Genomic DNA, 15,094 nt, shown 5'->3' with positions numbered 1-15,094 from the left:
GTAGGTAGCAGCCACTATTGAAGCCACGATTCTCCTCATGTGCAGCGACTTTTTTGGGCACTGAGGCTACCCCTTCTGTAACACTCCATAGAAAGATACTCTTCCAAAGCGTTGCATAAGGGTTTATGGTTTAGTTAATCAATAGTTTAGACTGAATTGTAATAAATTAGACATCCAAAGTGATTCAGAAGTCTAGAAGCTTGTTTTGCCTTTTTTTTTTTTTTTTTTTTTTTTTTTTTTTTTTTTAATATTCAGCCTCAAATTCTAGCTCAAGTTACACAGGACAATTCGCATCAGAGTTCAACCTCTTGTGCAGTGCATATTAAGAAAGTGTGTTTCCTTTCACAGAATTTGTATAGGAAATACATAGCCATTTACCTTAGTGGAGTTAAAATATCACTGGCATTTTAATGGCAACTACAGGAGAAAAAAAAATCACTGTTTTGACAATATAAATTACATAGTGCTACATAAAGTTTAAAAAAAACAGGTATTTCTTGTCACTGCTGCTTTTATTTAATTTCAAAAAAATTTATGAGACATTAACATCACAAATATTTGCTTCAGTTTATGCTATTTAAAAAAAAAAGAGTAATTGACCAATAAGGTTGGAAGTGTTTTATTACTTCTCTGAATTCATTAGCCATGATAAAATGTCAAAAGCACCAGTCAAGACAGAAATAAATAACACGATCTCATGTTAGAAAGTTGCAAATACAGTATATTAAATTATAGCAATATGCTGCTTCACACCAACTGATGTAGACAGCACACTAGGGAGACAGTAGTTTTACTCACGATCATTGAAAAGATCTATTACCAGAACAGGGGAACTGCACGCCCACCTAAAAGCATCGTTCTTTCTTTTACGGATTTATTTTATGAATTTAACCAAGGGCTTGAACTGGCGGTTTTGGAAGTTCAACATCCCCTTTGTCTAGAGGTAACAGGAGTGGTACAAAGCTTTTCACAATAAGCCCAAAAGCCACAGCTTTCATTTCTTTCTAGTCTTTTCTTTCAGGCTCATTCCTGCACCGAGTCAGTGTAAACCCACATCTTAGGTCCTCCTTAGTACATGGCAGAGACAAGTTCAGTGCAGGTAGAGGAATCCTGTCTCACATGTGCAACATTAAAATCGTAATATTATTAAACTGCACTTCAGGGGATTTGAGCAGAACATCTATGCAGCTTTACGGGGAGCACGGCATCAGTCAGAAATGAAGGAAATATAAGTTACAGTCTCTTTGGGGAAAAGTACATACAGAAAAGCCATATTAAAAATATTAAGGCAAGGCCTTTACAATTGCACACCACTTCAGGCCTGAATTAAAACATGAATACTCTATTACTTAGATGTTTCTCTAATTTTGCTTTTATGGCCTACAGCAAAAGTTTTCCACTGCAAAAAAAAAAATAGTGGAAAAAAGGAAAATTCTCTACTGAAGGCCTAGTACATGTCACTTGTATGACATCTATCATGGTCAATAAAAGACCATAAACACGTCCTTTTCTAGGCAGGCATTTGAAAAAAATAATCTTCTGTCAGGGGAAAATGGATGTAATGTATACTGTAGTGAAATCACTTTTATATAAAAAACTAACATTTGGACAGATGCACTGTAAAATAAACATCTTACACAACAACTAAAGTATGAAACATCCAAGACCACTATAGCAGGCCAGATTGTGTAGAAAGCCAAATGGAGAATCTCTACTTTTTAGTTTTAACTTCATCACATCTTTAGTGTAATGGTTGTACTTTAAAAAAAAAATGTACATGTATATACAATGATCATTCTATAGTGAGGGAAAACATTCCCATGATTACTCAAGCTCAGAAAAAAAAAAAGTAATTGTGTTAAATTATGCCAGTGATTAAATCATATTATTTACAAGATTATATAGCTTTCTGATTCTTAGTGATGATGCAATATCTAAATTAAGATCAGAGGGATTGGATTAGGTTCTGGTTGTTAAACGCTTTCTTTTTCACCTAATTCCTTGGAGTCTGAGTCTGGAAGAAAAGAAATTAAGTCAAACATTTTTGTGCCTCAACATATTTTACATCTAGATCAATTTCTGTTATCTAGTCCCATGACTCGGTAACACGGTTTAAATTTGAAGCCTATAACAATTGCAACATAATACAGAAGACAATGCATTATTGTTCACAGTAACAAAGGAATTACTGTACTCACTGGTAAACTTCAATTTTGTAAGTATTTAAGTAACGTGTTTCCAAATACCCCTGGACAAAGAACCAAATTATCCATTTGGAACCATCAAATTTCCGGACTTTTTTTTTTTTTTTTTAAACAAACACTTCACCAGTTGCCAAACTTGTACTCTGAAGAATTCTACAGAAACATTGCACAGACTTTGTACCACAAGGGCTTATACATTCAAAGGCAGCTTTCTGGAGTGCAGATCCATCCATTCACATTGGGGAAAAAAGTTCACATAAACTCCAAAAATAAGAAAATTAAGTGAAACCTAGTGTGACTTTACACCAATAAGAACAACAATAAGGACAATTACTATAACAAACAAAATTAAAATAACAAGCATCTTCCGATTCTTCTTTTGATATTGCTCTGCCTATAGAAACAGAAAAGAAAGAGTTAATACTTAGATTTCTGCAAAGCTCTAAGTATGGACTCTTGTTTAATATAATTAAGTACGTGTACCTCATTTTCTTTGGTAATTTGACTTTTCATATACAGTATATTGCAAGCAACTCCCACAAAATAACTCTAGTCCAAAGACTTGAGTGAAAACAAACATACACTGAAGTCACATTTATCCATATTAAATAAGAGACTATAAAGAACGCATCCTCATGTTGGTTATGCAACCTTACTGTGAATTCTTCTCAGCAGTCCTCGAGAAGGTCCTATGCCTCCACAGGACATGTGAGCTATACAGAAGAATGATATAATTTGCAAGAACTCTTAGCTATGAGGACTGTGGAAACAAAAATCAAGCAACAAGGTATGCAAAAGTCTGAACAGTAAAAATTGGCAAGATGTTTTAAGTCATTTTGCCAACAGAGCATTTCTATATTATAGCTGGAGGACATTAAAATTCACAATACTTCATTTTAATAGGCATTTTGGTTGTACCTGATTCAGCTGTGCATTTTCATTTAATTTCAATTAGAACTGAAAGCTTTCATTTTGTTTTGGTTCTCAGTTTTCTGCTTCATTCCTTCTTTCTTCTAACCACCTTTTCTCATCCCTTTCCTCTTTTTCCCAGAGGAATTAAAACGTGGAGAAAACTCTCCAAAAGTCAAATGAAAGTCTCCTAATAGAAACTAAACAAAACAAAACTTGCATTTAATTCCTTTTTAATTAATAAACCTTTATAATTTTAAAGGGAAAAGATATTAATTCTTTTCCTTTATAGCCCTTGTAAAAAAAATATTTTCATCAGATCTTATAAGGTGGAATTTTTGACTTGAAACTATATAATACACAATCACTGCAGTTATTTTACTTAATCGGGCTTTAAGTGTCACAAAGCCTGACAAAGTATCACTACTGATCCCCGTTTTCCAGTTGAAGCAGAAATTAGTAATTAGTGATTCATAACACCAGACTTCTGGAATGAATTAATGAAATTAATTCATTAATTCAGCACTAGAAAATATAAATATATAAATATAAAAATAGAAAAGCACTTTTCTATGAAAGTGCTATCTAGGTAGTTTACAGTAATTATGCCAATTAAAACAGAAAACTGACATTTATTAAATCGGAATAGGGTTAACAACAGTACTAAAAACAGCAAGGTATCTGTATTTTATATTACTATTCAGACATGTATGTTTTCCTTGATAGGTGAAAGAATTTTTATGCTGTACTGAAAACACCTGATCTCCAGTATATATATTGCATCAGAAATCCATTGTCTCATCAGCATTCCAAGCACGGGTTTGCTGACAATTCATTAACTACCACCAGATAAGAAATAGCATTGATTTCACCTGATTCATTTACTTCCAGTTCAGTTTGTGCAAATTGCTTGCAATTACTTTAAGCCTTGTTTGCCAATCGTCAATGCCTTACTTTAGCAACCCCCATTTTACTTTTTACATATAAAAAGAATAAACGTAGAACTAATTTATTTTGCTTTTCCTCAAGTGACAGTTTTTCCTGTGTATATTTTACAAGTCTGCCACAATATAAAGTTGAATGTGTAGCAGTAAGATGTCCGCATTTCCAACACAAACTGTTCTACTTAGAAGTTTTTACATAAATCTCCCATTCTAATTTTTCCAGTAATGGGATGACTGGACTGAGCTGACAAGTCAGAACTTAGCTTAAAATCAGAACAAAACAAAAAAGCCAGGAAAACAACCACAGAAATCTGTGTTCTTCTGCCAACTGAAACTTTTCAGATGTTCATAGTAAACATTTAAAAGCAAAAGGCTGCACTTAACTTCTAACAAATGTCACATGGTAAAAGAAAACAGTTTTTCTTCTTGCTGCTCATGCTATTGAGATAACATTTTCAAACTTTAGTACATTAACTGAGTGACTGAAACCTAATAGCAAGGTACCCAATATCTAGTCCCCTTTCAGAAGTGCTAAGCTCTCAGAACAGTGCAGTGAGAAGAAGTTGTAGATACATTCCACCAGGTCAGCAACATAAAGACTAAAGCACACTGCCTGGATGCCCAGAAAACTATTTGACATTAATAAGCATGATGTTAACAGAAGTTACATGGAAAGTTCCTACTACAGTACAGTAGGGCATACCGTACTGTACAGCAATCACCTCTGTCAGGGATTACGTATAAATGAAAAGTGACTGAATAACATAATGGCTATTTAATGAAAGATAATTAGATATGCAAAACAGCTTAAATATTCTGTCAGCTTACCTTATGTAGCTGTTTTAAACCCTCTTCAGTTTTGATACATGACTGTTCAACGTTGTAGTCAATTCTATCTAGAACTGTTCCCTAAATGAAATGGAGGGAGAGAATGAGCACCAAGTTAAACCTAAACAAACTTCATGGAAAAAAAAAAAATTGTGAGCTCATTGTGAGCGGCAGGGTAATAATGCTCACAGCAAGCAGCCTGAAACATTCATAGTTTACATAGTTCATTAGAAGACCTAGTTGGGACTTCTCTAGAGGACCTCCTTGCTTAATGCCTAACTGAACCGCTCTGTCACAATCTCACATCACATTTTGCCATAATCCTCGCTCAGGTACTTTTGAGTGACATATTTAACCTAAGCAGAATTTCTGGAAGAAATAACTAACAGAACTCTGTAACTAATAGAACACATGTAGAATGAACAGATGAGTTATTACTTTTTCCTCATTAATTCAACTTCTTACACATTTCAAGCAGAAGAAACTTCGCCTGAATTAATGTGTTTGGAGTACATGAAAACATGATATTACAAAGGAAGAGTCTAGAAACCTTAACGCTGCATGGAATCACCCATCTCTTGCTAACATTGTGGTGTTGAGGTACCTGTTCTACTATCATTGCTCCCAGGTCCCTAAATATTTCATTGAGATCGGAGATTGACTGTACAATCTGACGGATTTCTCTTTCCCGCTCTTCCACCAGTAATGTGTTCTGCTCCACCAATGCTAGCTGGTCATCTGTAAAACCCTGTTGAAATAAAAGATTCGTGGTTTTTAGGTGTTCTAGAGTGAAAACTCTAGAAAAAATTACAGCAATTACATGACTCAATAACGCAACGCTCCTTTTGGTATTTCAGTGATAGACAACTATTCAAGAAAAATCTTACTGTATTCATAAACCGTTTTAGGTCTGCTAATAGTCTTAGCATAGAAAATTTAAGTCTTGCATCCTGCCTAATCACACAAACAACTTGTTTTAAAATAAGATCTGTCCTAAAACAATGTATTTTATTGATCTACAAAACACAGGTAGGTGTCCTGTAGTTACGGCACATCTACTGATTGATCAGCATTACATGAAGTCCCAGAATGTCAATGACCATTAACACGTTTAAAGACATGCAGCAATTCTGATTTTTTTTTTCTTTTACATTATAAAAGATATTGCTGTTTGTCTCCCAAGGCCATTTACAACTGCACACTATCCTCCTCTTCTGTGTCCTCATCACTCTTATTTAGAGACCATGTGAAAAGCCTCTTATACACTAGATTAGCTAGATAAGTGTTGCCTTTCTCCATAATTTTTCAGTTGAAAAGCACGCAGTACAGATATGAGTATTTTGCTGCACTATTGGATGGGACATGACAGAACAAATTCCAACATTGCTTAGAAATGCAGTATACTCAAACTCCACAACAAAATAAAACTGAGGGTGCCTGATACTACCGTTCAACATAAGTGCACAGAAACAAATCCTTACTCTGTTACTTGCAACAATTTGTAATACTGAAAATCTTCAGTTAAGCTTTAAATTCACTTTACAGAGTGCCACCTTCCACCAAAACTCAGCATCACACCGACACAATTCTCTAATAATTACTCGTGTATGGCAAAAAGGTAGGGTGACAAAGGACTGCACTGTATTTACAGACCTTCTAGGCCCTGTCAGTCATACAAGGAGCATTCAGTAGCTGCACTGAGTTCCCTCACACTGCAACACTGAGGCTGATGGCACACTTGTCTAACATCAAGAGCAATACTCATTAGGAAAATGCATCACAAATCTGCAGAAACAGAATTTCCATGTAGTTTGGTACTCAGAGTGTACCATTTTGACATTTTCATACTAAAAGTAAATTAAGAAGTTTTTTTGTACTGAATTTGTATGATAATATCTTAACTTACTCTGTCATAAAGCGTATCATCCTCTCCATCATCCATCAGTGGAACTGAGGTGTCAAAGAAGTGTTTGGATCTTTCCTCTCTATTCTTCATGCCTGTGAAAGACAAACTGTGTTGCAGCACATTGTTTACACACACTGATGTCATTCAGATTTCCTAGCACTTTTGAAAAGTGTGTGCAGGAAGGAGAGTATTTTCCAACTGCTTTTGGAGGAAACATGATAAATATGGGATCTATCTAAAATCTACCTGATAAATGACAAGGAACGTCTAAATTCAAATTGTCACATAGGCTGACTATTTAACAAAGCATAACAAATTCTAGCACACTTACAAAACACTGATTAAGCCAGTAGTTTTAAGTCGTTTCATTCCATGAAGTTAAAAAGATTTTGAGTAAGCTAAGAGCCTTAAAGTGTGATCACTGGGCTGTTTTCTAACAGATTCTCTCAGGAACATCCCTCTTCTAAATTGTGATCCTCAGTTCCACCTACACTTCCAGGGCAGGAAGGAATTGAAGTATTACATCTGAAGAAGATTTTTATTATTATTTTTTTTAATAAATCAGCTTACTTTACTTTGCCAAAAATAGAATTGAACACAATGTTAGACTTTAAATAGGATATTCCATTCTTAATCTGTTTACTGATGCACAATTTTAATTTATCACAGACCATCTTGTAAAGTTTAATATATCATAAACTCCCAATCTAATATAATCCTGGTGGTCCTGTTAACCATCACTAACCAAACTTTTCTGTACCTTCCCCAACAAGAAAGTAAGTACACCTTAATTAGTGCTTTGCACAGAAAGTACCCATGCATTACTGTATCTCTTATGCTTACGTTTGAGATAGTCAGACTGTGCATGCCTGAAGTTGGTGGATAGGTCCTGAAGGGACTGTGCTAGGGAAGACACTACATTCCTGAGAACACGTGCTTCTTGTTCTGTACAACTACGTGACTTGCTCTGCAAGACCTGGACTGCTCTCTGACACCTGTGAAATAACTGAAAAAACAATTCCATTAGTATAAAAAAAGATACAGCAACACACGTGCTTTAAATATCACATTGCCAAGTTCAAAAGACTAACACTTTTGACCTCTAGAATTTTAAAATGAATTTCTTATTGCCCAGTGCAATGTTTAAAAAGGCATGGAAATACAGAAAATAGATTAACAACCTAAATCTAGCAGGATAGAGTTACAGAGGCACTTCTGATCAAAGGCATTTTCTTCATCATAACTGTTTGGACTGGAAGTCATATAATACATGTGTGGATTTCTGTGAGGTAACTGTAAACATGATTTAATTAAGTCTTCCAATCCCATTCCAAGATAGAAAAGCAAACAAGCAATTGACTCATTGAAAAGTTCACTGAGATGGTAAGTGCAGTACCTAGCATAAGAGCCCAGGACTTCTGGCTCACTCTAATAGTGACAAGAGAAGAAATGCTTTATCCCAAAGAAACTGCTGCCTTATTGTGATATGCATTACAGATATGTCATTGTTGATTCAGAAACAAAAGCGGTCTGTACCTGTGTGATCTCTTGGGTTGTTATTTCTATTGCACGTTCTTCTTCACTGCTGTCATCCAGTGTTGGTCTGTTTAGATGTTTATCATGAAGACTGGCTAATTCTTTCATCTTCTGTTTAACCCTGGCAATATCATACTGAATCTAAAACAGCAAACCCAACAATAAGGAAAGGGAAGTGACTAATATTTCAGGGAAAGGGTTCAGACAAATGCTACACAAAAATAATGAAACAAATCTTTAACAAAAAGCAGACCAAAGATCATTAAAAAGACACAAAAAGCTGTCTTAGTAACTGAAAACACAAGAGTATGAGTTTGCTATTTTTAAACCTCCTCTTGTTAATCTAAGAGAAGACGGCTGTTTTCAGATATTCTCCATTAAAGCGGAGTTAATATATTTATCATTATATAATTTAGTAAGAAAGATTTAACCAACTTCCAAAAACATAAATGAAAATTCAGGTTACACCTTCAACTCTGTCAAACATGCTACAGACTAAACTTTACAGCTTAACTTAGATTACTTGCTTTCAAACTAGACACTACAATAGATCTGTAAGGACGATTACTGTCCTAGTAAAAAAAAGGAGACTGATCACCTTTCTGAACACGCAAACTGATGAGCTGACCTGTTTGAGATTTTAAAAGGATTTTCTGAAAGTCAAGAAGAACTTCACACTCCAAATGCTGGAAAAGGCTCTTAATTGGATGCCTCCAGATCATTCCCTCATATTTGTCCAAATATTTCTGTAACTTGCAGTTCACCTGTGCTACACACGCAGGAAAACCTCTCCTGCTAAGATACTAACGCTTCTTGTTTTCAAATAGTAAAGTGAAAATCTATGTAACTGGATTCCTCAGTGGGTTCAAAAAACGACTAAAGAATATGCTGAAATTTTTGTACCCTCCTTTCTGTGTTTGTATCTGAGAAGAACTTTGCTTTGCTGAGAGCTTAAGGACTTCCCCAAAGTCTCAAGTCTAAGTGCTCAGATACAGCACGACTACTCTAATGGCCCAGGTATACACAGTGCCAATACTGGGCTCCTGTTGATGATACAAATCTAGTCCTCTGCCATCTCTGCTCCTAGACAATCTCCCTTTATTTCACTTGCAATATATCTTTCAAAACAATAAATCACAGCTCACCTGATATTTTCTCTAAACAGGGGTGTCAGAAGTTAGAAAAAGTGCTTGCTTTAATCTTTCTTCTAAAACCACTTCTATCATAAAAGTTACAGCATTGGCAACGCAGCAGACAACACAAACTCCTACATGAGAAAAAGTCAGGACTGCATTCGCCATTCAACTTACTTCGTCTGCTCCATCCACCCATTTGGGAGGTAAGCGTTTCGTTACTCCAATTGCTGCCTCAGGATCTAGACTTATTCCTGATACCAGTGCCATACGATCATCAGCAAGCTACAAAAGATACAAGAAATATCCTTAAAAAGAAACAGCAAATCAACTTTACTCACACTAGATGCAAATCCTTGACAAAAATAAATACTTGTCTGCCTTCCCTTCCCATTAAAACCTCAAAAATGTTTGCACACGATGCAAGTATAATCATGCTCCAATTTTTCTAATGAGCTCTCCCATATACTAATGATCTATATTCTCCCACTTCCTACAGGATATGAAAGTTAGGGTAAATTCTTAACAGATTTTCAAGGAGAAGAGATGTTATTGCAGTAAGAATTCGAGTAATTCTTGTACTGGTACATTCATATTAGGAAGTGATTCACAGCCAACAGAACCCTACCAATGGTTTAGCATGGTTCATATTGGGCCAGACAAGTCTGACGATCTCATTTTGGAAAATCTCCAAATAAAGATGTTTTACATGTCCAAGAAGTAAACTTGCAGGAAAACGGGTGGAATAATTCTCAGAAAGATCCAGCAACTGTCAGAGAGTAAAATAAAACAAGGTGCCAGCCAGCTTTCACACCGCTTTCCATTGATTCATAGCAGTGTTGGGGATGGGGAAAAGGTGAAGAAAAAAAAAAAAAAGAGTAAAAGAAACCTAAAATCGCAATTAATAGTAGTCTTAATTTAGAGTAACTCTGGTGCCACAACATTTAGTGCTGAGGCCATATCTGCTCAGTCATCTTCCTCCTCTGAGGGGAAAGCAGGAAAATGGATAGTATAGATTTTTTTTTTCATGTTGTCAGTTGAAGCAAGCTTTGTAACTCCAGAGATTAGATGTCTTCATTTATCGGAGACAGAAAAAGGTGTCAACATAAATGACACCTCTTAAGACATACCCAATTACTTCACTGTTTGTTCTCAGGGAAAGATTTCACACAAAAACTCTTCCTAGTTCTCTCAGATTTCTACTTTTCCCGTATCAGACTTGAAACCTCTGCAGTCCCCCACCCCTTTTAGAAACCAACATTTATTCCTTCCTTAACAATGCTCTCTTGAAAGCCTGTTGGTTTTTTTATCCCTGGCATTGTTTCCTGACCAAAGTTTACATAATTTATGCATAGCATAAAATATTGTCAATAGTTTCACTATACTGTGTCCCATATGCATACAATAAGTCAGACTAGTTTATACATATATATAATACATATAAATACTATAACATTATTTCACAAAACGCTCCTCTTCTCTATGCAGCCTCATCCTTCTACTATATATGAAGACACCCCATCCTGTATCAAGAGATTTAATGAACTTGCAGAATAAGGAAAGGGACATGTTAGCTCAGTTATGTATGCTTGATGCACCATGACAAAATAAAATGTGAAAAACAATACCTCATCCAACTCCTGAAGCAATTTGTGGATCCCATCAGCCCCATCCAGTTAGAGACAGCAAAAAAATAAAAGAAAAAAAAAGAGACATAGGACAGATATAGTATTTTCTCAACTGACGATATCCTAGGCTTTTTATTTATTAAACATGATTGTTTACAAAGAACAAAACAAATTGACTGAAAACACTATTCAATAGAAGTTCAGTATCATGATATATTTCAGTAAGCATTTTGCTTGGTGTACAAACTTTTTGTATTTCATCTGCTTGATTAACAAAGAGAACGTAAGAGATCAGGTTAAGAACCCGCTTGATTTCCACACTAGCTGCACAGTGAAGTATCTACGTACTAAAATTTCAAACTGAAAATCTGCAATATACTGAAGCATGACAGCAAGGGTAATTGACTGTAGTATTTAACATCCACTGCTGATTTAGGTTTGACTCTGATTGGAGGATCCACATACAGACTTCAGTAGGACATTTATTGGTAAGCATCCCAGTTATCACAGGTTAAAACAGACAGCAAATGACGAAAAGCGAAAGCACACACAGTTTCTGCTCATTCATGTATGAACTTCAGTTATGCTCTAGTTTCAGATACCGTTAGTTTTATGTGCATCCCCAAAACCCCCAAAGACTAGCATCTGCACCTTTGTAACTCATCAGTCCTTGTAGCACAGGGGCTGTGTGTGAGCACTGAGATCTAAAACAAGGACAAAGTACTTGAGGTTTAATAAAGCAGCCGGCTTCAATCAATGGCCTCTTTTATCCTATACCAAGATCTTGAAATATTACCATATTGTCAAGAACGCTATTTTGATTATCTGAGTTTAAGGAGTTGTTGACTGTCAGCATGAGAATGCATCTTCCAGGGCAGACAGCAGTTTCTGACATACAGCTCTCATAATACAGGACTTTTCAGGAGAAGCCTAGAGAATGAATGAAGCTAAGCCAAAGCACTATGCGCCAGAATTAGCAACATTGCCGTGTACACAGGGACTCTGCTCTGGAAATAACACCCAAAAGAAAAAGTAACTAGCTAACAGTGATAAGCACCTTGGAAACACAAAGGTGAAGAGCTCACAGTACCACCTTTACACTTCTTGCCATGCTTGTAGCAGGGAGCTGCTACAAACTTCTGTCCACCAGAACATGGCTGAGCCACTGACTCATCTGCTTGACAAGGCCCTAACAATTTCCAAACACTTCACTTTGGTTATATTTGAATGAGCATCCTAGAAAATGCTTCAGTTCGTATCAACAAAGACTGTAAATAAACATCTTACACAAGTGCTAAGTGTTCCTGCACTCGCTGTTGAGTAAAAGTAGTTTCGCTGCTCAGCAGCCTGTAGGCAAGTTCAAGCATCTCTTTCCATGTAGAATCAAAAATTTCGAGGATCAAAAAAATGATATTGGCAAGAAAAATTACTGAGAACCAAATGCAATGCCCAATGAAGCACACGTAATACATATCGCTACTCATATTTCCTGGTCTGTAAATGCAACTGAATGTATAGCTTGTATAGAAACAGGTGTAATACAATTTAAAATGAACGAAATGTTCAATGGCAACTCATCAGTTGAAATAAGTTTTGCAGCATGAAGCACTGCTTTTACTAAAAAAATGCTTTAATGGGAAGATGGGAGTGCCAACAGATATTTACTGGAGGCTATTACAGATGGTAAGTTTGAGGAACCAGCTTTAAAAGCCAGTAAAGCTGAGCTGCCAGGCTGTTTCATTACTGCAATCAACAGTGTTCAAATACCCTTCAAATTGCTCTAAGGAAACTGCTTGTTTATAAACACCTTTTTGTACTTATTTTGTAAAGAATTATTTCAATAATTCTGAACCTTTCAAAGCAACCTTTAACTTTTAAGATTTCCATCCCAGTGTGACCAGCTCAAAACTTAGACAAAGCCACATGAAGTGCCACAGAACAAACAGCTTTCTGAGGTTTCTGTTCAGAGGGATCACACTAGAACCTACTGACACCCCCCTGTCACAGAGGAGATGACTTTGGGTATTACTTGCATTTGGGGAAACAACAGACATCGGAACAAACTATGGGAAAAGTCAAGCAACAAGAGGGACAGTCTACAGTACTGCATTGGACGGTGCCCACACTGCAGCGGATAGAAGAGCTCTGCTCTGTGAAACAAGTCAGTTTTCTTTCCCCACTGGGGAGACAGCAGGAAAAAAAAATAAGCAATGGACAAAAACCTCATGGCAACACCGCCGTGAAGGTATTTGGATTAAGCCCAGAGCCAGGCCTCTTCTATTCGCCTTTTGGGGCAGGGGAGGGGAAGGGAGGGGAGGGGAGCAGCACCGGGGGCTCGGTGGGGGTGTGGGGAGCGGGGACCCGGCTCGGCTCAGCACGGAACGGTAGGATGAAGGGAGGAGACTCACCGCAGCAGCCATGCTACGTGAACTCAGAGGGCTGGAGGAGCCGTAACTACTCACTTGCTCGGCCAGCAGCTGCCGGCTCTGCACCGCCTTGTTCCGCAACAACAAGAACGCGTCCGTCAGGCGCCGGGTGGCCATGGTGGCCTCCCGAGCCGGCGCACCCCCCCCACCCCTCCCTTATCCTCCCCTCCAGCCCCGGGGCCGCTCGGCGCCTCACCGCCGGGCCCTCGGCCCCGGCCCAGCCCCTCAGAGGGCCCGGGGAGAGGCCCCCGGCACCGGGCGCCGCCGGCCGCTGGCCGCGGCCATGCCCCCGGATCCGCCGGCAGGAGCCCGGCCCGCTTCCGCGATGTGCAGCGCCCGCCGCCCTCCGCCCCGCTCCGCCCGGGCCCGCAGGCCGCAGCAGCAAGGTTCCGGCTCCCTGCCGGCTCCCCACACAGGGGAAAGGAGCAGAAAAAGCAGAAAGCCTCTCAATGAGCCCAAACAGCTGGGAAGTGACCCCTCGCACACGGCTGACGCCACCCCAAAAACCTATGGTGGGGGTGGTGAGGGGTGTTAGTGCCTTGTGGTGCTCGCCCTCTCAAACGGCAGCATCCGTCTTTCCACACCTGTCACCAGGTTCCCTGGGTGGTGACAGAAAATGTCTCAGCATAAAGACCTAACGTTTCCAGAGAGTTTCCAGTTAACTTTGTACATTTGCTGCTTCTCACTGCCTGATGCATCTCTAACAGGAACAATTTTGGTTCAAAGCATAACACTGTAGCATGACCATTTTGATTTGCCTCTCGTCCCTCACTTTTTTCCTCTGAGTCCCCAGTATCACCCCAAATGTGCTTTGCTTTCAGTGAAGTCTGTATTGCCCAAAACAAACAAGCAAACAAAAAACTCACACAGGTTTTTATGTCAGCTCAGACCATTGAAAAATCAGTACATTCTCCCAAAATAAACACACCATTTGAAATGACAGCATTGGGTTTGACTTTCCAAAAGAGGCTTTTTAATAAAGCTGTGGCTGAAATTATTATTATTATTTTTTTCTCTGCTTTTTGACACCTCTGTGCTGGACAGCCTAGCAGCTGCTCACCCCTGACACGAGCTCCTGCTGCTGCCGGCGCCAGGCCTGTGCTGATGGCTTCCTGATCTCTGTGGTTATCACATCAGCCATTCCCTGGGGCTGTCAGGGCAGCTGCTGTGTGCTGGTCACCAGGAGCATCTCCAGCTTAAATTCTCACCAGAAAAATAAAAAATTAGTATTTACACATATGGAAGGAACAGTGAGTATAATCACAACCACATTTTCTGGAAGCATTACCCCATTTTATCTAACCGCTTGGACAGATTTGTACAATGAGAAATAGAAAGAAGTATCCCTTTGCTGTTGCAAGACATTTTGGGAATTTACTTGAGCAGCCCTTCTGCCTCAGTGGGAGAGACCAAAACTTGGAATTTAGCAAGGAAATAAGCTCCAGCCTTACAAGGATCAACACATGCATTTCATTTTTCGTGGTCTGGTGAAATGTGTTTTCACTTTGGCTGCCTTACAGAGACTTTAAAAATATATGTATATACTTCATTTCTTCATGCTAATTTTTAATCTACTGTAA

At 38.2% G+C, this 15,094-nt stretch overlaps 1 protein-coding gene across 3 annotated transcripts; it reads right to left on the bottom strand.

The window, feature by feature from the left end:
* Window positions 1-603: 603 nt before the first annotated feature.
* On the bottom strand, window positions 604-13,653 carry STX16 (syntaxin 16). Of its 3 annotated transcripts, none has more exons than XM_084296829.1 (8): window positions 13,497-13,653; window positions 9,638-9,745; window positions 8,328-8,468; window positions 7,635-7,797; window positions 6,792-6,883; window positions 5,490-5,633; window positions 4,886-4,966; window positions 604-2,598 (listed from the first exon to the last, which is right to left on the bottom strand). In XM_084296829.1, exons 1-8 carry the CDS (start codon window positions 13,629-13,631, stop codon window positions 2,494-2,496), a joined length of 969 nt encoding a protein of 322 aa, XP_084152955.1. In that variant the 5' UTR covers window positions 13,632-13,653; the 3' UTR covers window positions 604-2,493. The 3 variants fall into 3 exon arrangements, with proteins under 3 accessions (XP_084152955.1, XP_084152956.1, XP_084152957.1); XM_084296830.1 differs by having other exon boundaries at window positions 13,551-13,653; XM_084296831.1 differs by lacking the exon at window positions 13,497-13,653 and adding an exon at window positions 11,089-11,134.
* Between the last annotated feature and the right edge of the window lie 1,441 nt (window positions 13,654-15,094).

The sequence above is a fragment of the Netta rufina genome (genome assembly GCF_964035555.1).
Source record: "Netta rufina genome assembly, chromosome: 16".
Classification (NCBI taxonomy): Eukaryota; Metazoa; Chordata; class Aves; order Anseriformes; family Anatidae; genus Netta; species Netta rufina.
This window is presented reverse-complemented; position numbering and strand designations above follow the sequence as displayed.